General features: G+C 46.4%; 1 protein-coding gene across 1 annotated transcript in view; it reads right to left on the reverse strand.

The window, feature by feature from the left end:
* SPNS2 (spinster homolog 2 (Drosophila)) overlaps window positions 1–23029 on the reverse strand; it is an 89420-nt gene that overhangs the window by 51074 nt on the left and 15317 nt on the right. Inside the window, exon 4 of the mRNA XM_009885184.1 lies at window positions 6149–6285. Within this exon, the coding sequence (XP_009883486.1) occupies window positions 6149–6285 (137 nt within the window). The remainder of the gene's footprint in view (window positions 1–6148; window positions 6286–23029) is intronic.

The raw sequence follows: 23029 nt of genomic DNA on the forward strand, positions 1-23029 counted from the left end.
GGGAAAGAGAGGCAGGATCAGTCCATGAAGAACTTCACTCCGCAGTGTGAAGTGGTGACGAGGAGCCTTATCCTTTCCCTCTCTCCTGGGACTTCAGAGCCACCCAGCACAGCATCCCCCCCTCCGGCACTGCCCCCCAGTCCAGCACCTCTCCTGTGTCGGGGAGGGAGTCCTGAGAGCCGGGGAGAAGAGGAGATGAAGGGATTGTCACGTCTCGTCTTAACAGAGCAGGGGCAAAGCAGGAGCAGGCTACAGCTGGCAGGCAGTGGTGCAGGGCACGATACCAGCATGGCACACGCGACCGTAACCGCAGCAGTCAGTAATGTGAGCACTGGCACCGCTGGCGGTGAGAACAGCAGCACTACCGCAGTATGGTACCCACCCGCATCTCTCCTCCGGGATAAGCGGACTGTATTTCTCCCAAGCAGCCTAGCAAAAGGGCAAGCGTGCAGAAATCCAACTTCAACAGCATATGCTCATCCGTAGGGTTCCAGTAGCACATTAAAGGCTGGCAAAATGCACCGGAGTGGGCTGACAGCCTTTGTCCCGCGTTAGTTCCAGCCCCGATTTCTGGAACAGCCCTATGAACTGTCAGGAATGGCGTGTGAGGAATGGGATTGAATGGGTGTGCAGCAGACTGCACAGAGTCGCTTGGGAGAATCTAATTTGCCTTCTTGCTAAAAGAGAGTTCTGCTCAAAAATAATAGGATGGAATGGTGGGATATAATCATCCCAGTAATTCATGGTGACTTCAAAGATAATACTCCATACCCTTCTTACACACAAAACGATGGCTTGAGGCTTGTAGAGTTTTGTTTGTTTCTGGGTTTTTTGTTTGTTTTTTTTTTCCAAACTGTGGATTTATCTTGCACAGTGGAAGCAAAGGAACAGAAGCTGTATGTTTTATAATACAACTTCTGCCAGAGCATGTAAGACCAAAGGCTTTGTTTTTTTCCTCAGAGTGAATCATCCTGTGTAGGGGGTGGGGTTGGTTTATGTTTACGTTTTTTAAAATTAACCCAGCTAACCATTTGTTCCATTCTGCACATAATTTGTTGCTTCTCTCTTAGCACTCCTTGAAAGACAAGCTTGGGAAATAAATATACATCTGGCAAGTCTGAAAGATGGGACTTTAACAAGCACTGCAGGCTAACTGGAATTCCACAGTGGACTATTTGCTTCCTCTTTCAGAGATAAATCAAAAGGAAAGGAAAAGAAAAACAACAGTACTAGAAATACCTATCCAGATTAACTTGCAGCGGGAGCAGAAAGGTTTTATCATGTTAGCTCCATCAACATTTAAACAGAAACATTTACCAAAAACTGGGGGATTCAAAAGCACATTCCTGGTTTACCTTCTTAATTCTTTGCTTTTCTATTTCCAATCTTCCCACCACGCGCCGCTCTCATGTCTCCCAGCAAACCCACATCACCACAGCCTGGGCTGGCTGATTAGGAGGTGCGCTCGGTCTCCTGGCCTACTGGAGCCAAACCACTTAGAATACTTTGCTCATGTGTAAAACAGCATCCCTTTTGCAGAGAAATATGCTTTATTCAGGATATTTACCCGGGGAACAGCAGTCTTTCACAAGACTGGGAGAACAGCCTGCGATTTTCCACCTCCAGGCTCCCCCTCGCTTTCAGCAAGCGGTGTCTGCCCACGAGGGTCCTGCTCTCTCGGGAGCTGGTGCTAAGAGGGGGAGGAAGGTTAGCACCCACAGCAAGCTTTTGGCTATGACAAATTTCTGCCCCAAAAAGTCAGCTGAGACAACTACTATTATGACTACTAGATGCGGGTATCCAGGCAGCCCGAAACAAGCCCTCAGCACGTGGCCGGATCACTCCTGATAACCCAAGTTGCTTCCCGTGAAACTGTGCAGAAAGAGAGAAACGGTGCAATTGGGACTACAGACTCTTCGCAGTGACATCCCGGAACCTAAACCCGCTCGAGATGTTCAGCCACAACCCCGGCAAACAGGCACTACGCTCATCAAAACGCCAGCTAGAGGAAAAACTGGTTACTTATTAAAGCGGAGTGTGCATTGACGCGGAGGAAGACAGAGACACGTTTAGCTTTTTGTGGGGATGGAAATGCCTCTTGGTAAAGAAACCCCGCGATGTCTGCGTGCTCGGTGCCCGTCTCTGTGATACAACCCTATACCACACAGCGCCTCCGCTTGATTTTTGCTGCTTTATTACGGAGCGCGAACCACCAACCAGGCAGCGTCTTCTCCCAATGCTTGCCAAAAGCCAAAACAACCCAAGAAAGGGGTTTGCAGGTGAAAGTACCAAAATTTGTGTACCTGCAGGTGCAGAACTGATTAAGAGGCATGCATAAAGGGAGGTAATTTCTAAGCAGGTGCTTGTACTTATAAAACACAAATTAAGATATATACATACTTCATTGAAGTTTCTGTAAATGGAGTTAATCTAGAGATATGTCTAAGTAGATACCAACTTTAACTAATCTTAGATTAATGAACAAGTTTGTTAATGATTTTTTTACGCAACTTTGATTTTAGGAAATGCTAAACAGTGTTATATAGAGCAGAAACATGCAAGTATCAGAGACAAAGCAGAGGAGGACTCATTTCTTATTTTTCTATAGAGAAACTGTGCAGTAATATAAATTAACAAATCACATTATTTGACAGAATAAAAAGTGACCTTTTCAATATTATCTCAGCCTTGTTACTTCTGATTATTTTCTTTAGGTAAATTTATCATTAGCTATTTTTATCCATGAAACCAGGAGTATTTATGGAATCACTCTTTGATACAGTATTTACTTGGGTTTCTTATTTTGATTTGTTTTAAAGGTAATTTAAGACCTCATGAACAGTAACCAAACATTGAATTATCTAGTTGTCATGTTTCTATTTTGCTATGCAGGGAATTAATGCCTTGTTTTCTGTTACTATCACCTCCTGTATACCCTGGAACTATCCTTAAATTTTGGTCTGATTTTCTTTTTTCCTTTGTGAGAGCTTATTATTTAGTCATTTAGTAGCTAGTAGCGGATAAGAGATTCATTCTTCATTTATTTGACGGTGATTATTCCATGTTAAGAGCCCAAAGATATTTGGTAATAAATAAGTGGTTACAAACCTTAATGCAGTGTTCTCTTAGCAACTACGCATCTTCATGGCACATATATCAAACTCCCTGCTTTATCTGCTGATTTTCAGTCACTATCTTTCTAACCCAAACAGCATGAAATAGCATTTAGATAGTATCTTAGATGAACTGTTTCATTGTGCTCCAATCCTTTTTCCAGATCAAAATCCATCACTCTGAGGTAGTTTCTCACTCCACGTCCTCTTCTTGCCACAGCGGTATTTCTTTATTGAATAACTTGACAGATAAGAATTAACACGTCCTTTTCTGTATGCTCGTTTGCACAATAAATTACAAATAATCGAGATAGTCAAATGATAGCATTTTGATTGTTTTCGTTTAAGTGTCCAAATTTTAGCAAGAAACTAATATTAACAACACACTGCCAAAACCCATTACAAATTGGGTGCCTTCGGAGTCCACCAGCTCTGTAGCTGCCTTCTGCCTTTGTTAAGCTGTCTCTTTCCATTTACACTCCAAATTTGAACTCGGCGGATGTGTACTCTATTTAATTACACACTGATAGCATGCACGAGGCACTAGACACTGTCAAAATTTGAAGAAAGGCAATCCCTGGAGACTGTTCGCTATTCCTATGCAATGGCTATTTTTTCTTGCCTAGTTCAGGATTTTTCCTGTCGCCACAAAATGGACTTTTCTGTATTTCATCGGGCTCAGCCTATGCCAAACTTGCTCATTCTAGCCTGGTGCTTTCATGTGGACTCGCGTACTGACAGTGGCCTCACTACTGCTTTTATTGACGCCAGCAAAGAGTTTTTCGTATTTCACCTCCTAGCCTTCCTCCCCGACAAACACTCATACAGCCTTAAAAGAAAGAAAGAAAAAATGTTGAGAGAAGAGCGAGTGTTTTGCTCCTCAAATGATTCCTAGAAGACAAAGATCAGGAAAAATGCCTAGTTAGTCACTGGAAAAAGAAAAAAAAAATCTGCATCAGCTCTTCTCTGACCCTTTTTCTCATTAGTACTTCAGGAATTCACCCTGTGCAATGTGGCATGTCGTCCCAATTAGAGATCGGGCCTCCAAAAAGGACACCAAAGTGGTAGGGATACCATGTTGGGGTTATTCTTATGACCTTGCTCAACTGCTGCAGCCATTGGGTAGAGCACATCCATACAGCAGCTGCAAAGTTTTCCATAATCTCCTGGAGTCGATAAGAAGAGCTGGGCACGAGACCTCTCACTTCGTAGGTAAGTTTTCCAGTAGAGTTGAGGATCACAGTAAAATCAGGACAGGGGACTTTTGTCTGTATTGGGGTGGTTTTTGTCCAAGGTCATAGTTTGGGTCCAGAGTTACTACTGATGCAAATCCAGGAGGAATTAACACAGGTCTGGCTATTTTGATCTTGTCTCTTTTGTGACTTCCAAAACATTGTGATTTGGATTCCAAACATAATCCAGTTTTATAAACACTATTCTCCTGTTCTTTGGCTAAAAATATGCCACTGCTGCTCTGAGCTCCTGTATACTGATGACTATATATATTAATCCATGAACTACTTCGGCTAATGCGCCCCAAATCCTTAAACTGAAAATCAACTCTGAAAACATGGATGACATCAGTCCAGCTCCAGTGTTCCACTACTGGCAACTACAGGACTAGGTCCACTGCAGAGAGCGCGACGTGAACCTGAGCATGAATGTGTGGTCATAACGTGAGAAGCGTTTACAAGCAGGTAACTGGTTCCTTCATAAAATGTTTCCCTCTTTGAGCTCTGGTCACAGCTGCTTTTGCAGAATGTTATGGAGATAAATTTAAACAACAACAACAACAACAAAAACACCAAAAAAAAGAAAAGAAAACTAAAACACCCTCTTCTTTTTATATATATGGGAGATGTTCTTTCTCTGGAAAGGATGCTTCCTAGCCAGTTATAAACCAGAGTGATTTACTGAGTTAAAGGCTTCTACATTTGGCCATACGCATTTTTCTTTAGAAATGCGGCAACAATCAACGCAACATGAAAGCCAGCCAGACGCGTGACTGCCACTGCCCACTTTAGGTGGAAATTCTCTTTTATTAGAAACTGCGGAGCATGTGCGTGGGCAGGAGGGAGCAGGGCGGAGAGGTTTAGTCCCCGGTTGTCATTCTTTAGGCGTGATCACAATGCTGCAATCTTTGGAACGCGGCTGGACAGAACGGATGAGGAATGCCCCTGCCTCCCTTGGGGAAATCAGCCTGATGATGCCAGGAGCTGTGATTTGTCTCTCCAGGAATGTTGCCACCTGCAGCAATTAAACCTCCTCTATAGCATGATTTAAACAAGAGGATATTTTTTCCACAGAAACTGCCAGATCATTGTTTCCTCCAAGTGCCTCTGACAGGCAAGAAAATTAATGCAATGAGGAGACCTCGAAATGGGGTCCTGTGGCTGTCCGGGAAGCAGGTGAGGGATGCTGTGCATATAGCTTGGCAAAATTAAGTGAGCCTGACAACTCCATCACCAGTTCCCCAGCCATATCCATCAACCAGCGTTAAAGGAGCCGAAACTACATCTGATCCCTATGCTACCGTCCACCTTCACCGCCTTTGTCGGACAGCAAACAAAGCGCATGCGTAAAACCACTGCTGGACGCATTTTGTCATCCAACGTACCACAAGCAGACCTCTCAACAAACTCCAACGGCTTCTCTTACATATCGGAAGACAAGAGAACCACCATATAGACATGGATTTTTTTTTTTTAAGTCTTTTTTTAAAGCCTTTTAAAGTTTCTTTAGAATCGCCCTCACAACAAAACCGTTATTGTCAACAGAAACTCTTGCTTAGATATACCTCACCTCTTAGTTTTCACGAATGCAGATGAACAACAGCTTTCACAGACAAGAAAACACAGTTACACAGACCACACTTTACCCACGAAAGGTCAGGTATTGCAACATACTGTATGTCAAATACAGAGCAGAGGGACACATTCCCCTCGGGCACGCTGGCGTGGAGAACGGGGAGTTTCCAGGCACGTACCGTCCGGCTTTGCGGGACATCCCACAAAAAGCCTCTGCAACGATCTTACCTGTTCCGTGATGAAGGAGCTTGAGAAAGTGACAGCTGACCAAAAGAAGATCCCACAGCTGAGAATGATCTTTCTGTTGAAACGGTCACCGAGGTAACCAAAGATAGGTGCCGCAACCATGAAACTACAGATGAAAACTGCAAAGGAGAGAAAAAGGAAAGAAACGTTTAATAAACATCAGGCCAAGAACATGAAAACTCATTTTCTGCAATCCAAACCCTCTAGAGAGCAGTTCCATTTAATTAGACATTCTGCAGCCCTGACTTACAAAGCTGCCAGGCCTTCAGAAGTCAGCGTTTCCGTAATCAAACTGATTTTTCATTCCCAGAGAAACTCCAGAGCAGTGAACCCGCCTGACACCGGGAAGCACCAACCCCTCGCAGTCTGCTGTGGGGACGGGCAAAACCAGGACAGACTAAATTAAGAGTTTCTGCCCAAATGTCACTGAGAAGGGGAAGTAGAGGTTGGGAGGAATTTCAAGCAAACAGAAAGCAAGGCGAGGGCTCCTTGTTGGCTCTTGCAGCAGAGACCAGAAACAGGCCACAGAAACTGGAGTTTTTTCATCTTTCCTGGCAGTATTTTAAGGCAACCGTGGGCACAGTGAGGCAAACCAGTTAACATTACCATCATCCTACTGGCACCAGCCCTGTAGTTAGACAGAAAACTCCTGTCTGCTCATCAGGTCCTTTAAACAGTACTGTACTTGTATTTAAACCCATCACTGAGCAACAACTTCATTAAAAGAAAGAGTTTTAACCTACAAAGCCCAAACAGGCCAGGAATGTCCTCTTCTGAAAAAACTACAAGTTCACCTTTCCCCTTTGCTTTCCCCCCGAAAAAACCCCGAAGCATTAACCCCAGTAGGAACAAAGCTCTCGCAAGAACAACCTCTGCAGAACCTCCCCGACTTCAGCATCCACTCCTCCAGCCCAGTGCAGAACCACCTGCCCAGTGACACCACTGGAAACACCTGACACGAGCCGCCCACGCCGTATTCACGGCTAACTTGGAACCTGGCAGAAATTGCCAGATTTTAAGCTGATTTATACCTGGCTTTTGGCTCTCCACATTAGAGATCTGGATGAGAGCAACTACATTTCATACTGCACGGCAGTAAAATCACTTTTTCTTTCACTGACGGTCTTAGGTTCAACAAAGCCGGAAGGATTTGGGTGGGACACTGGAACAGCTGGAGGTCATAGAATGGTTTAGGTTGGAAGGGACCTTGAAGATCACCCAGTTCCAAGCCCCCTGCCATAGACAGGGACACCTCCCACTGGAGATCCCTCTTTAGTCACAGAGTTATGGCTCTCATTAATTATGGGGCAGTTTTTGGAAGGCAGGGTGGGCTTTTGGTACTGTCTAACCCTAGCTGTTTACTTTTAGTTGTATAAAAGGGGGTGTGGGGGGGATAGAATAGGGGAAAAAACCAGCAAGAGCAGCGGTCACACCCCTTTGGTTGGAATGCGTGCATACAATTAAAGCGGTTAAGACCCAAATTATGAATTTTTCATGGATGATGATATACGATAGCTCAAAAATGTGCAGAATGCTGAACTACGAAATGATCTAAGCGTCTTTTCTTTTTTTAATGTATTAAGATGTCAAAGCTGCTTTATAAATAATACATAGCCATTTGCATCTATATTTTGTGAGCCATATGATTGTGTGTATATCACTTTTGCACTGTGGTATTTGATAGGAATTACAGATTTACTCTTTTTACATTCAGAGTGAAATAAATGGAGATAACACAGACACGTTAAGACATGAAAAGAAGCACGTGCAAAATTATATCACACATATTTCAATAGTAATGCTACGCGCGACGTTGAAGCTCACAAGCGCATAAGCCCTATTGACAGAACACTCAATCCCTGCATCTCCCCCCCAAATCCCCATCCCTGTAGCCCCCCCACTGCCGGCGCAGAGCCCAGCTTTGCCGGACGGGGCTGTTTGTTGCATTGTGCCTCCAGCACCCATCTCTGCCCACGCGGGCTCCCACCCAGCCGGCCCACGCAAGGCTCGTGGTAGCCCAAGAGCCCCACCATTGTGCTGAGCCAGGTTCCCTGCTCCGTGGCAGGACAGGGACTGCCTGGGGGAATAAATGTTCATTTTCCAACACATTTTGTCACGCTCGCCCACCCCTGCAGCACGGTCCAGCTCCATCCCTGCATCCCTCGGTCTCCAGTGAACTTGGCTCTAGTAGACCAAAAGCGGCTCACAAATCTCTGCTCCACAAGGGTACATCTGCGCTGGCCCCAGTCCAACAAGGCACTCAAGCACATGCTTATATTAAGCACTTTAGAGTCATCAATTCCACGATTAAGCGCTTTCCCGAATTAACACCAAAGTGCTCGGCACCTTGCAAAGCGGGTGCGGCAACCTGGCACGAAGGGTCCGTGACTGTTCATTGGGGATGAGAAGCAGAAAATGAGTCTGACTCGTACAGAGCAGCATCCCCATTGCAATTTGACCTTCCCCTTGGAAGGACGCTGAGATTCATTCATCTCAGAATGAGATTTTCTGCCGGTTTTACGATGTAAAAAGACACGAAGCTAAAAAAGCTTCCAAGGGAAAATTAGGAAGATCCAAGTCAGCATCCCACTGTTTCAAATATCAAATAACCTGATTAATTCAACTTTGAGACATGGAGGGTGTGATCCAAAATTCACATTAATCAGTGGGATTATTAGCTTCAGTGACCTCTGGATCATAAACGCAAAGTCTAATTCTAGAATTTGGGCAAAAGCAGGCAAAAAGCACAAACCTCCTCTTTCCAATAAAACAAAGCGACAAAAAGATTGTCCAGTGCCTTTCCAACAGCACACATCCTGCTGTTACTCAAATCCCTTCGGAGAATTTATTTTTGGAAGATTCTGAACTGAGCCGTGAGCTTTGTCCCCGGTAAGCTGCTGACTTGACAGCTCCGCAAGGTGTAAAACGAAAGGACAACAGCTCCTAATAAATAACAGGTAATGGAACACAGCTGTCATAATAATAAATGCAATTTATATCACAGTATTTATGACCCAAATATGCATCGGAGCCTTGATTGACTCAAATAAATGCAGAATATGATGGCTGTGTGGTCTGTCAAAAGGATTGGCCTGTTGTAGGCATTTCGCATGAATCAATTTTTGCAATTACTCCTGCAAACGACAGCCGAGCCTCCGGAACAGCACACCGGGGCGGCAGAGCAGAGGCGAATGAATGTAGGGCATGTCATATGGTGGGATGGAAACCCGCGGTACTCCAGACCAGGAGACAACTAACCACCGTGACAGAGAGCTCTTATCCAGAAGACAGAAAACTGCCCGGGCCTTCAGTTGGAGAGCGGGGCAGCAGAAGCAGGATTAATTAGCAGAGGAGGATGGGCACAGCATAACGCGGAGGGATGCACTCCCGTAAAGGAGCCAGGCACTTGTGCCAGCCTCTTCCTACCCGGCTCCTCTCCCCATCCCACAGCTTTTTCTGCTCCTTGCCCTCACCCACACCCAATATTTTTATGCCAAAATTAACACCCCAGGGACACCACAGCAGCGACAGCTTCGGCTCAACCCACTGCCACAAATCTTTCATATTCAGAGGGCACAATGGCAGAGGCTGGCGTTTCGTTTGCCTCTTCCCAATCAAGAGCTCCTCTTCCCATTTACACTTAAAGCCATCTCAGAATATTACCAGCCCTTGAAGAGATGTACGGCACAAGCCAGGACAGAGTTAAGAATCCATTGGGATTTGGGATGAGCTACTGAGAAGGTAGCGATGGCGTTCAGAGCACCTGTGGCCCAGTATAGCCATGTCAGTCGCCATTACGTATGCCGTGCAGCTAATTTCTCTTGGTAAATGACCTCCAACAGTGCCAGCAGAAGCAGCTCGGTCCCAGGGCTGGGTGGAGCTGAGACACATTTCTGCAGGAGCAAATTATGGTGTGAGCAACGGATGAATAAACAGACACATAATGAATGCCATCCCAGGAGGGAGGTACTTTTAAGTACAGGTATTTTCAAAAGGAGATCACATTTGTCTTTATACCTCCCTTTGTGGCAGAGCCGCCGAAATGCCGACTGCGGTGAGAACGCAGGAAGAGTGTAATTGCCCAAACAGGATGGCTTGGTGTCTATTTCTGCCTCTGAATGCCTGTCCCACCCCGTACAGGTGCACAGGCACCGTCCCAGCCAGCACTGCCCAGCGTTTTCCGTGCACGGCTGGAATTACAAAAATGTACAGCATTAAAAAAAAAAATTAAAAAAAAATCTTACACTTCCCTCTCCTCCACCCAAACACCCACCGGAGAGGGAAAACATCCCCCCCCAGCCTCTGTTGCCACCTTCAGGTAGCGCAGCCTCGGTCGCCGTGCGGGGGTTACGGTGGGAGCTCTGCCCTCTCCAGGGCTCTCTGGGTGCCCCCTGGAAAAGCAGCACCCCAGGGAGTGGAAGCAAAGGAGATGAGAGGAGCGGGAGAAACTGTAGACTTCATATTTAACAGTCACAAAAAGCTCCTCCCTGCTGGAACCAGGTTTCCTTGCTCTTATTTTTCTCTTCTTTCCCTCCAAACAAAAATTTCCCAGCGTGACTCTATAGCTGTTCCCCGGAACGGCTCTGACCCACCAGCCTTCCACCCCTCGGTTCCAAATCCATGGCTGTCCCAGTCTCACTTGCTCTTTTCTTACGGGGGCTGATCAGCCCTGTGTGTCCCGGAGAGGGGCTGCTCCCACCTGCAGGTCGCCCGCGCAGCAGGACCAAGAGGGGAGCGAGGCACGGACAGAGGGACACACAGAGGCCGTGTCTCCTCCGTTACTGGAAGGCTGTGAGGTTCACAGGCACCTCCAAGAAAAGATCCTTTCTTTCCCTTTTGACTTCAAGCACACCGGGTTTATTTTTTCCTACCATGAATAATGCTAGAAAGGTTCAGGTTCGGGTAAAAATAGCTCACTCGCTCTATGCAGGGATGCTCGACAGGTAAAAAAAATAGTGGCTATCTTTGAGCTCTGAGTCAGCATGAAACCATCTATACGCGTCTAATTGAGTGCTGACAACGTGTTTGGCTCTGTGGAAGGCAGACCCAGGCAGCCTCTGCCTCAAGGGACCGGCAATCCACTTCGACACGGCAAAGAACTATGTGCTGTGAGGTTCTTAATATTTTCCCAACAACAAATTTCCAAACAATGAGAATACCTAAACACCCAGCTCCCTCCGGATGGGATAATTTACGGGTGTGTACAAGCACAGTCCTGCTCCTCCTGCATGAGACGCTGCCCTGCCGGGCTTTCTTCGAGCCGCTTCTACTCCAGGGACTTTTGGTCGTGAACACACATGTTTGAGAAGCTGCCGATGGGACCAGCTGCCATCTACCTGCAATGGCGAATAAAAGACCCTCCCAACAGCCCGACAAACCCCTCTGTTTCAAAGATATGTTTTTTGCATTGCTTCTTTTTCTAAATTTTCGTTTGCATTATAGTTTCATGCTATAATAATACTATTCAGCACATACATGGCGCATTTAATCACAGTGAGGCTTGGGACAATTTAGAAAGGAAGTTAAACATCATTAATTTCTACTTCAGGGCTAAGGAAATTAAGATACAGGAAAGTGACCTGCCCAGGGTGAACTACAGAAATCTTGAACCCGCATAGGTCTGCCAGCTTCAGCAGTGTCCTGTTTACAGGACCATATCTATGCTAAAGGTATTTTTGAAGGTCTACAATCACAATTAAAAGCCTTTTTTTTTTTCCCCCCCCTTACAGCACCATCCAAGCTGAGCAAGACCAAAGATCCCTTCGTGCTACTTACCCTTGAACCTCATAGCTCAGACACAACATGGTGATGCGACCAAGGTAAAAGCGATATCCGACTGTGGGGCGCTCCAAGGCCCTGGGAAATCTCAGCGATTTAACACATTCATTTTTTGATGGAGATGAATTCTTACAATACAATTGCTCGTAAAAAATATCACCCTTGAAATCATCATTACCACAAAACTCTACTATAGGTACACTGTTACATCACTCTCCACGTGGTCTTGGTTTTACTCAATTTCTAATTCAACAGCCAACAGATGGACCATGTAACTGCGTTTCGCCAAGTGCAAAACGTAAGATCACTGGGTTGCAGACTACCACGCAGACTCGAGGTTTCTGACAAGTGTGAGGAGCTCTGAAACACACCATCAGTTCCGTATGTCACATAAAGCTGTCACATGCTGACAGCATCGAACACAGGAGCCTTAAAAAAAAAAACAAACAAAAAACAAAAAGGCTCAAGAACACACCAAATCAACTGGACTGAAGTACACAAATGTTGGGTTTGGACGTGGCCTGAAATGCTCTCCCAGAACAGATCACAGTCCAAGACGAAATAGAGAATGTCATAACCACCTCGTTCTTGTATGCTTGTGTCCTCAGCAAATTAATGAGGAGAAAAGCAGTGCTTTAAAAGGTGTGGACCTAACTACTCCCACTGTTGGCATTTCTCTAGTGTCTCTCTGTTTGGCAGGACACTCGAGATTGCGTTTCCCTCGCTGCAGATGCCCCTCATCAGTATTCAAACTCCAATCTCATCTTCTCCATAGGGAGCATGTTGCACCATGCGGTGCCAGTTTATTTCCTTAGAGCAAACTGCTATAAAATATAAACAACATGTTTAGGATGACTACATACGCACGCAGCTGACATACGCATTTACATTGAGAAGGCGGCTGCTGTACCATACCACTCAACCTCATTTGCTGTGACAGGGTCAGAACCTGGCTACAAAAACAGAATTATGAAGACAGACAAGGCTTGAACTTTCCTGGCGAGTTTGTGATTGACTCAACATCACGGAAGACGCAGCCCCGGGAAGAATTCAGTACTGATAATTCCACCCCTTTTCCTCGCTGCAGACACCAGGTTCTTCCAAGAGTGAGCCCTTATATTCCCAGCAAAGGATATCCTGAAAGCTTGCTTTGTTCACCTTAGCCAACAAGAATAATTGCTTCAGTGGGAATTGCTGGGAAATCCACTTCTTGGACGCAGAAAATTAGATAAGAATAGCCAGAAAACCAATCCAATAACACACTAAAGCCATCTGAGCTTTGAGAGGAACTGTATTGGGCAAAGTAGCAACCACTATGGTCAAATATAAGTAATTGCTGTCAAAACTACCATACATCATGTATATCGTTGATCCGTACAGCAGTGAATATGTGACATTATGGATGTGAGAGGTATTTCACTCACTCTGGGCATTGCTGCACAGGGATAGAGAAATATTCCTCTGCAGTCCCAAATGCCTAGAAAACAGCTACGAGAAATAATTCTAACAAAAGCGAAGCCTAAAAAGGGGCAACAACCCTCACACTGAGCACTGTCCGGGCTGGCAAAGACTAGAGTCCCACGGCAGCTCCTGACAGGAGGAGCCTTACAGACAAAAGCATTCAAATACAAATCAAACCATGAAAAGTCCAACTCAACTAATCCACCTGCAAGTACTGTGGCATGTCCAGCAGTGGAAGCAAACCCAAAGCTTTAAGACGTGAACTACTGTCATTCCCATTTTCTAAAGAGCCCATTTGAAGGGCTGTTTGGAGGGTACAGGACAGTTTGATCACCACCAGTGAGAGGTGACTACAACCAGTGAGCTGTCAACTGACTGCCGGGCTGAGACCGGCACGTGCCTGCAGCCGGCAGCGTTACTGCTCAGCACCAGAAGACAGAGACACCCAGAAAGGATCAGGCACAACGCGCTGCAGAGAGCATGAACCCTGCCGTAATATGTACTGCCTCCCACATAAACCTAAAGGAAAGGCAAACAACATCTCCAGCCTGCTTTCTATAGACCTAAGCCAGCATCTCTATAAACCTCATCACTGCGGTCGTCACTGCTAGCGCTCCCGAAGGAGCGGTAATGATGCTGCTCTCACTTAGGGCTCACAAATACTGCTAGAGCGATCCAAAGTTTGAAACCAGTCTGACTCAGGCAATCAGCGTTGTACAGGCAAAGGAAAACTAGTTTTGACTTAAAAGCCAAAATCTGAAACAGCACTCAAATTTTTCACTTTTTTTAAAAATTAATTTCCAATATTATGTCAACTGAAGCTGCATTTAAAGATTCAGCTGTTCACATCTTGCTTATTGCCAAAGCAATTAAGTAGAAGGTTATTCACCGGTTATTATTTCACAACCATTTTCCACATGCGCTGAGGTCCAATTCTATCATGCTGTACTTCAAAACGCTTTATCTCAGCGTCCAGTGGAAAAGCTGGGATTTTACTGGGCTGGTCAGTCTCTCTGGATGTCCAGCAAATTTAAGTGGAGCGGGAGCTAACTTGCTACTAGATTAAATTTTGAACGGCTGTACACACAGAACATAATTTGAAAAGAAAGGAGAAAAAGCCCAAACCCACTGCTTTTCCCTTTGGGAATGACAGCGATTACATTACCATTGGTTTAAAGGGAGCTGGGCAACCTGAACGTCAACGAAACAGCTACCGTGTTCCGAGAGATGTGCTTCCTACCCCAGTGCTGCGGGCGGCACTGCGAAGGGTCGGTCCCAGCACACAGCCCAGCGCCTCCCGCGCCCGAACCGACGCGCGCCCGACCCTGCAGTGAGCTGGGTCCAGCGGCACAGCCCAGAAAAACAGCTTTTGCAATGAAATAAGCAGTGTATTTACTAGCAGGATGTTTTCTGTAGCTACACAGTGCGTTCGATTGGGGGATTAAAATTTACGCACGAGAACATTTGAGGAGGAGCAGACACCACCTCTCCCCACCAATAAAAAAAACCCCAAATCTTCGCACTTGGGTCAGTTCCACAACCCGGTTCATTACACAGTGGGCAAAAAGAGGGGGCAGGAATGGGAAGCTGTGGCAGAGTTTGCTTTCCGTGGCAGTGCCATACAAAGGGCGTGCAAATTATTGCCTAAGACAGCGTTAGATCGCTGACACTTAGCAGCAGCACCCAGATAACGAGCTTGCCTGTCAGTGTTTAAACTCTGCTTTTGCATTTCTTACCTTTTGGAAATGAATGATTAAATAAGTCAAGGCCACTTTTGTTTTCTAGCCACTTCCACTTTGAGTCGTATTTCCACAAAATGCTTTTAGTGTGGTTTGATTTAGGCTCATGACCAAAGTCGATGGAAGGACTCCCACTTGATTCAGTGGGCATTAGAGCTGAGATTTTTGTTTAGATACAACTGCTTACGAATCCCCGACGGCAGCACAGATCAGAACCTCTTTACCAGTAAACAGTTTTACTCCTTGTAAGTTTACTGCATCCCTGTAACATAAAAGGTTATTACTGGGAAAAGTACAGAGACCATCAAAAAGAATTGTCAAAAGGATGAAACAGGGCCTTTTACAGTAAAACATTAAACATACTGGAAAAGAAACAACTGATGTGGGATATAGAGAGATCTAGCACCATGAGTAGCACGGAATAGGGGAAAACTGAATCACCTCCTCCCTTAGAAGACTGACCGGGTGACGTGAAATAAGACTGGCAGCCACAAAATTCAAACCAAAGGAGATATTTCATGCACAAAACTTACCTAACTGGGATTTTATCACAGGAGGCTATGGGAGCTCAGAGTTTATCTGATTTCAAAACAGGACTGGACAAAAACTTGGAAGAATACTAACGTAAGGATTGTTAAAGATAACTCCTCTTTTTCAGAAAGTCCTCAGCTATCCAGTTGATAGGGTACAGCAGGGAACTATCGCCATCATCTTGTTCTGTTCTTCTATTTTTTGCCCTATATGTGTGCTATTGATCACAACAAAGACTATGAATAATATACTAAAAGGACCTCTGGTCTGGACTGATACAACTATTCCCACATTATTCTGAAATAAAATAAAAAATGAGGACAAAATTGCATCTGCATCATTTCCACCAGCTTGATTAGGTAATGGCTTATTAACATGTTATCGCATTGCACCTAAAATTATTTTTAAAAGCTGGAACATGGTTCGTAGTTACATTTCTAAAACCACAAGTGACTTTGTCCCTGCGCATGCACACTCCCAGGGTAAAGTAATGAAGTACCCAGTCAGTTAACAGAAGCTTTGCCCCGTTGCAGTTTCTTCTCCATTTGACTTTGGCTGCTGGAGAACTTTGCCGGTTAACAGAGTGGAGCAAAAGAGGACATCATCCCTTCCTGGCTGCAGCCTCGGTGCGCGCTCAATGCGTGACACGGGTCAGTTTGCCATTGTGCAATCAGTTGCAGGGAAACTTCATTAAGTTAGCGAGCCAATTAGGATGGATCTGTATTCATTCTCGTCAATCCTGAGTTAGACATGAGGTCCCAGAGGTGCACAGATCGGTCAACAGCTTTGCAGCACTGCAACATCGTGAGTGACACCCCTACAGGATTGGGTTTGCCCCAACACAACTAACATACCCCTGAAACCACCTTAGCTGCTGTTGTGGAAACAGCCGGGAATCACTCCCAGCGCTCATGACAGTCTGTGTCTGAACGAACAGCGGTTTTTCTCTTCCCGTTCTCTGCGGTTCTCCAGGACGTTCCGTCCAGCTGAGAGCTTCAGTCCCAACTACAGCCCCAGCGGGGAGGAGGGCTGCTCTCACATGCCAGGAGGACGCGGCGCCCATACCCAGCGCTCAGGGGCAGAGAAAGGCGTCTTGAGAAAAGCATTTAAATAACCACGAACCCGAGGGATCTTTGTTTTATTCTATTCCCTTCCTGTACTTGAGATCTTTCTTTTTCCGTTGCATTCAGGATGCCGGGCGCATGCTACAGCCGCATCCGCAGCAGCCTTGGGAAAGAAAGGGAAGACCTTTTGGAAGAACTGGTCGGACTCTCCCTTGTGCCAGTACCGGCACCCATGTGCCCACCTGGAGAGCAAAACCAGGGACTGTCGAGGACTGCGGACGACCCTTGTCTCTTTTCTGGCGGGTCGTGATCTATGGCACCGCAGAGCAAGCATGGGGCAGGCGGTGCAGCCGGGGGCCAGGAGCACGCCGGTGTCCTCCAGGCAGGAACGGCGACCCGCACCATCGCCCACACAGCCGTCCCACCACTGCGCGCACCCAAATGCACCCAGAAACGACAGCCTAAAGCTGATAATGCCGAGTAATCTAAATCCCTTGATCCTTGAAATCTGCGTTGAGCACCGTGAATTAGATTTAACTAGCAGTAAAATACTTTAAATCCGTTATTATCTTAATAGAATGATACATCATTCGTATCTGCTATAACGAGAAACAATGTTCCTCGTTTCCAATTTGAGACAGAGAGGGAAGGCTGTTTTCACCCTAAAATGTGGTTTACCATCCTTCTTTACTACTGTACCACTAATCCCGCATCCTACCTCAACTAACATTTTAATTTCCGTTCATTAACTAGTGTGCAATAGGAGTTATTTCATCTCACAGAGAAATCCATCTCAAAACCTACTCCCTGCAGCAGCAGGAGGACAGAAGAGAGAGGAGACACTTTGAAAGTATGGTGTATTACTAATAAATTCTTTGCTACACGTAATTCACCGACAGCAGCGGCTTCCTAAGAAAAACAGCGCAATAGGAACCGCTTCCACTTCTCTTTAGAGTGGAATCAAGAGCTGCTCGTGCCACAGTACTCGGGGAAACTTGCTGCAAGAAGTGTTCATATGACATATTCTTATCCCAGAGACAGACTTCAGGTGCGTTTGGGTTTGTTTTTAAAAGGAAATTCGCAGATAAATGGCTATGCCACAGCAGGAACGGCTTGCTGACCTCTACACGTGAGTTTCTAACAGCTGCTGGTGGCACTTACAAAGCAGGAGAAACCCTGCAAAGACCAAACTTACAGAATCATAGAATCACAGAACCATTTTGGGTGGAAAAGACCTTTAAGAAGACATACGCTTCGGTAATACGCCATACAAACTGCTCGGGCACAGGAGAGCGGACTCGGTCTCAGTCCCACTCCGGGGTGAGGGATTCGGGGAAGGCTGGGGCACAGATGCTGGTTTTGCTGGTAGCCCCAGCCGGAACGCGACCCTCAGCCATCGCCTCCCACCGGGGCCACAGCGCGGGGGGATTTCGCAGCTCTCGGCCCTGAGGGCTGTGCTGGTGGGAACAGAGGGGACGCCGAGAGTGGCAAGGGAAAAGCTCCATCGAACCTTGCAGATCCACACGGCTCTGCTTTGGGAACGGGGGGGACGCACAGCTCTTCGCTGGCATTCTCCCCAGGCAGCCAGTGGGACCGAGTGATTTCTTTTTAATTATCATCACAGTTCTTTAGGGGGCTGCTGTATAGTGGGCTTGGCAAAACACACACTCCTTTTGAAGGGAAAAAGGCCATAAACTCATTTTAATTATACAACTGGCTATCAACTAACCCAGCACTGACAGCCTCCGTGCAACCATTTTCTGCTCTGGCCAGGACAGAGGTACGAAATGAGACTTTGCTCTCCAGCTTTTCATGTCCGTCATTGACATCCACCAAAGTGGTCCTACTGAGAGTTAAAACTGAAGATACATCTGCAGATTACATCGCTCGGGAAAGCATGTAAAGAGCAGGGAAAGGGAGAGGCGAGGCTTTGGGGTTAACGAGAGACCGCCCGCGCAGTCCAGGCCCTGCTTCGGCGTTACCCCCGAAACGCAGGAGCAGAGCACCGATGTCTGGATGGGGAAGGACGAGGAATCGCATGCACAGCGCGCCTTTGTACATGTGCAAATAAAAGTGTGTCAGGGTTTGGTAAGCAATCTCCTTCCACACCATTCTTGTGCAAAACTGTTACCTTTCCAATTCAAGACATGCATCTTCGAGTGCTTTTCGCAGGTTGGTATAAATGGCATCTTATAAAAATCAGGGAAACCTCAATAACCAAGAAAATTACCAATCTGAAGGGCAAATTGCTGATTCATCTCTCTGCTGCAGCCAACTTCCTTCACAGAGGTCGGTTCACATCTTTCTAAATTTCTAATGTGACTAACTTCACCCTGGGCTTACACTGCCTGCCTCTAGTTACCCGGAGGAAGGCAAACATTTGTCAGATTAAGCTGAATTTTAAGGGATGAAAATACATTACCTCTCATCGCAAGAACTTCAAAAGGACACCTGAAACATCTGACTTTTACTCACTTGCTCTAAGATGCAGGCAGCACCAACGAGGGGCATTGCTCTTAAAATCCTGCCATCTGCAGCCTTATGCTAATTCACTTTTTTTAGAAACAGAAATCACTGTGGAATGGGAACACGCTAAAATCCACAGAAAATATGGATGCAGAAGCAACTGTGGGTAATTGCTTTTGTTTGATGTGAATCCAACAGCCTGGCATTGTTTTATTTTCCTCAGAGTTTTTCCTCCAACTTTAGCCCCTCCCAGGGACCCCAGTGCCTGATATAAATAGCTTCCTATTTATTTGTGGAGGAAGCATATAAATTTTTTAATGCTGCCCACCAAACTCTTACTTCTAAAAAGCCACTCGCTGGTCACAGAGGGAATTTCAGTATTTTGCCCTGCTCAATTGCCCACTTATTTTCCCGAGCTGCCTATGAAATACAACAGCGTCTCGTGCAATGACAACTTGTGCTATATAAGGTACCACCAAACCACACGAATTTCACAGCAGAAGTTTCTACAGTGCTGACCGGGTTTCAATTCAAAGCAGCAACACAGGAGGGGAGAGAAGCATCTCTCGATGGAATCTCACAGGTTCTCCTTAACAGCCACGTCCATCTTTCTGCCGAAGGTGTTGGCAGGGTATAAATAATAACAAGTCCCCCAATAAAAGATATTTCACGTAACCTCAGGAGACCAATTCATAAGAACATGAGAACAATGGCAACAGATCAGAAAACCAGGTAGTCCTGCATCCTGTCCGCGACAGCGATGGCAATCAGATCCTCCTGCGAAAAGTACACAAAATTCCTACTCAGGCAGCTGAATTAAGCCCTCTCAAGAATTATAATGTCTTATCCACATAAAGATTTGGTCTTTAAAGCTCTAGCCCTGGCAACACTCCTTGTGGCAATTATTTCCACAAGCTAACTGTTCACCGAAAAGTTTTTGGGGTGCTTTCCAGCAAACTCACCGGTACTGATTGTCTCTGCACGATGAGGGAAACAGAAGGAAAACACCCCCCTACCTTTTCAAGACATTAATTACTTTATGCGCTTTTACATTGAACACCCATCCACCCCACCTCCCTTATTTTTAAGAACGAGCGAATTACTAATACAGATTATTTTTCAAACTACTCCCGTAAGAAGGAAGCGACGGGTGTGCACATGAAGACCAAATGTGAGTGCGAGCAGGGGCTGGGGCCGGCTGAATGGGACCAGACACGTTGGCCAAGAGCGTGATGTGTGCCCTGGCTGTCTAGTTTTAGTATGAGTCACGAATTCTCTAAAAGGCAAGGAAGGAACCATTTGCGCTCTTCACTCACCCTGTACCCTGAAATAATAATAAACCACCGAACCCGGGCTGGTCATCAGCACCGTGCAGGCCAGGGAGGGATCTGGATGTGCCGGGCAGCAAGATGGCAGAAAACAAGGCTCCAGCCCCTCAACAGTCTCCACGCTGCCTTCTCTTGCTGCTAAATGCATCAGGTCACTCCCCCCGTGCTTCTCTTAGGGACCGGCACCTAAACTACACGAGACAGGCTTTCCCACCAGCCACTAAAGGTCCACGGGCGAGGCAGAGAAGTGAATCATAGAATGGTTTGGGTTGGAAGGGACCTTGAAGATCATCGAGTTCCACCCCCTGCCCGGGGCAGGGCCACCTCCCACCAGCCCAGGCTGCTCCAAGCCCCGTCCAACCTGGCCTTGAACACCTCCAGGGATGGGGCAGCCACAGCTCCTCGGGGCAACCTGCGCCAGGGGCTCACCACCCTCAGAGTGAAAATATTCTTCCTAATGTTTACTCTAAACCTCCCTTCTTCCAGTTTAAAGCCATTCCCCCTCATCCTATCACTACATGCCCCAGTAAAAAGTCCCTCCCCAGCTCTCCTGTAGCCCCTTTAGGCACTGGAAGGCCACAATAAGGTCTCCCCAAAGCCTTCTCTTTTCCAGGCGGAACATCCCCAACTCTGTCAGCCTGTCCTCGTAGGAGAGGGGCTCCAGCCCTCGCAGCATCTTCATGGCCCTCCTCTGGACCCGTTCCAACAGGTCCATGTCCTTCTTATGTTGGGGGCTCCAGAGCTGGATGCAGTACTCCAGGTGGGGACTCACGAGAGGGGAGTAGAGGGGCAGAATCCCCTCCCTTGACCTGCTGGCCACACTTCTAATGCAGCCCAGGATACAGTTGGCCTTCTGGGCTGCGACCACACATTGCTGACTCATGCTGAGCTTCTGGTCAATCAGCACCCCCAGGTCCTTTGCCTCAGGGCTGCTCTCGATCCATTCCCCACAGAGCCTGTATTTGTGCTTGGGATTGCCCCAACCCAGATGTAGGACCTTGCACTTGGCCTTGTTAAACTTCATGAGGTTGGCACGGGCCCATCTCTCCAGCCTGTCCAGGTCTCTCTGGATGGCATCCCTCCCCTCAAAGAAGAACGTGATCTTACGACATCCAGAATGCCCTCAAGTCCCACCACTCTGCATGTCCAACACGCTTTAGAAGGAGTCTCACCTTCGTTTAAGCAGCAGTGGTCTGAGCACACTTCCCACTCAATTCCACATGATGCCCATCAGCACTTAACTGACTCTCTGCCAGGGTATGGAGCTTATCCAGCTACTTTTTCAAATGCCAGCAACATTTCAGTAGGCTTTTGTACCACAAAGTAAATAAAAAGAAACATCACTATCGACTGCAATTTGCAATTACGTATTGACTATTAGGACAAGAGAGCTGAAGAAGCAGCAGGCCACAAATAAACACAGACAATGACAAGCAGTCTCCGTCCTGCCACAAAGAGGGATCACGAAGTGTGTAAGGAAGCCTCTCACAGTTGTAAGCAGCTAGTGCTATCTACAGAAATTATTCACTGATTCAATTTTGCCTGCAATATTTAGTAAAGCTCCTGCTTCTTGCTGTTATGAACGGCAATTTAGACAAAGAGCAAGAGGTTCGGAGTGGCCGGGTGGCCTTCAAAAAGGGATAAATTCATTTAAGGAAATTGATGACATACTGATGTATCCCAATGTTTAATTTGCCATGGTTTGTAAAAGGAAAAAGATCATAACAGGACAAGAGGGAACGGGCACAAACGTGACCATGGGCAGTTCCATCTCCACCTGAGGAGGGCCTTCTCTGCTGTGAGGGCGGCAGAGCAGTGGCACAGGCTGCCCAGAGAGGTGGGGGAGTCTCCCCCTCTGGAGCCATCCCAAACCCGCCTGGACGCCGTCCTGTGCCACTGCTGGAGGTGCCCCTGCTCTGGTGGGGGGTGGCACTGGGGGAGCTCCAGAGGGCCCTTCCAGCCCCCACCAGTCTGGGATGCTGTGATAACTACACTGGAGAATTAATCGGGTCTGTCTGTCTGTCTTACAATTGTTATTTCTAAGATTATGACCCACGTGAATTTCCAGTGTCATCCCTGACTTGCAAAACCACTTTAATATCAAATTGAACTGCAGCTCCAGGAGTGAGCTTCACAGCTAAACCAGCATCTGTGGATAAAAGAACGTGACCTCTGTAAAAGATCCCAGGGTCAATAGTAGTTTTAACAGCCACAGTGCATGACTGGACCCTGTTTTAAATTATCCCTTATTTTAAATTTCTTCTGACTAGTATCTTTCAGGTAGAATGAGTACTACCGGAAAACAACATAGTGAAATGAATCCTGCAATGTGCAATGTGCAAGGTTTGCAATTTACGTGCCTTCATGCATCATGAATTACATTAATGGAAAAAAGGAAAGACAATATTTGGCGAATCCAGAGATTGTTGACATATTAAAAAAGCCCATTTCAATTCTACCTATGTAGAAAGTGAGACTAACGATTGCCCAGTGGCC

This window comes from Charadrius vociferus, unplaced genomic scaffold, assembly GCF_000708025.1.
Source record: "Charadrius vociferus isolate BGI_N301 unplaced genomic scaffold, ASM70802v2 scaffold54, whole genome shotgun sequence".
Classification (NCBI taxonomy): Eukaryota; Metazoa; Chordata; class Aves; order Charadriiformes; family Charadriidae; genus Charadrius; species Charadrius vociferus.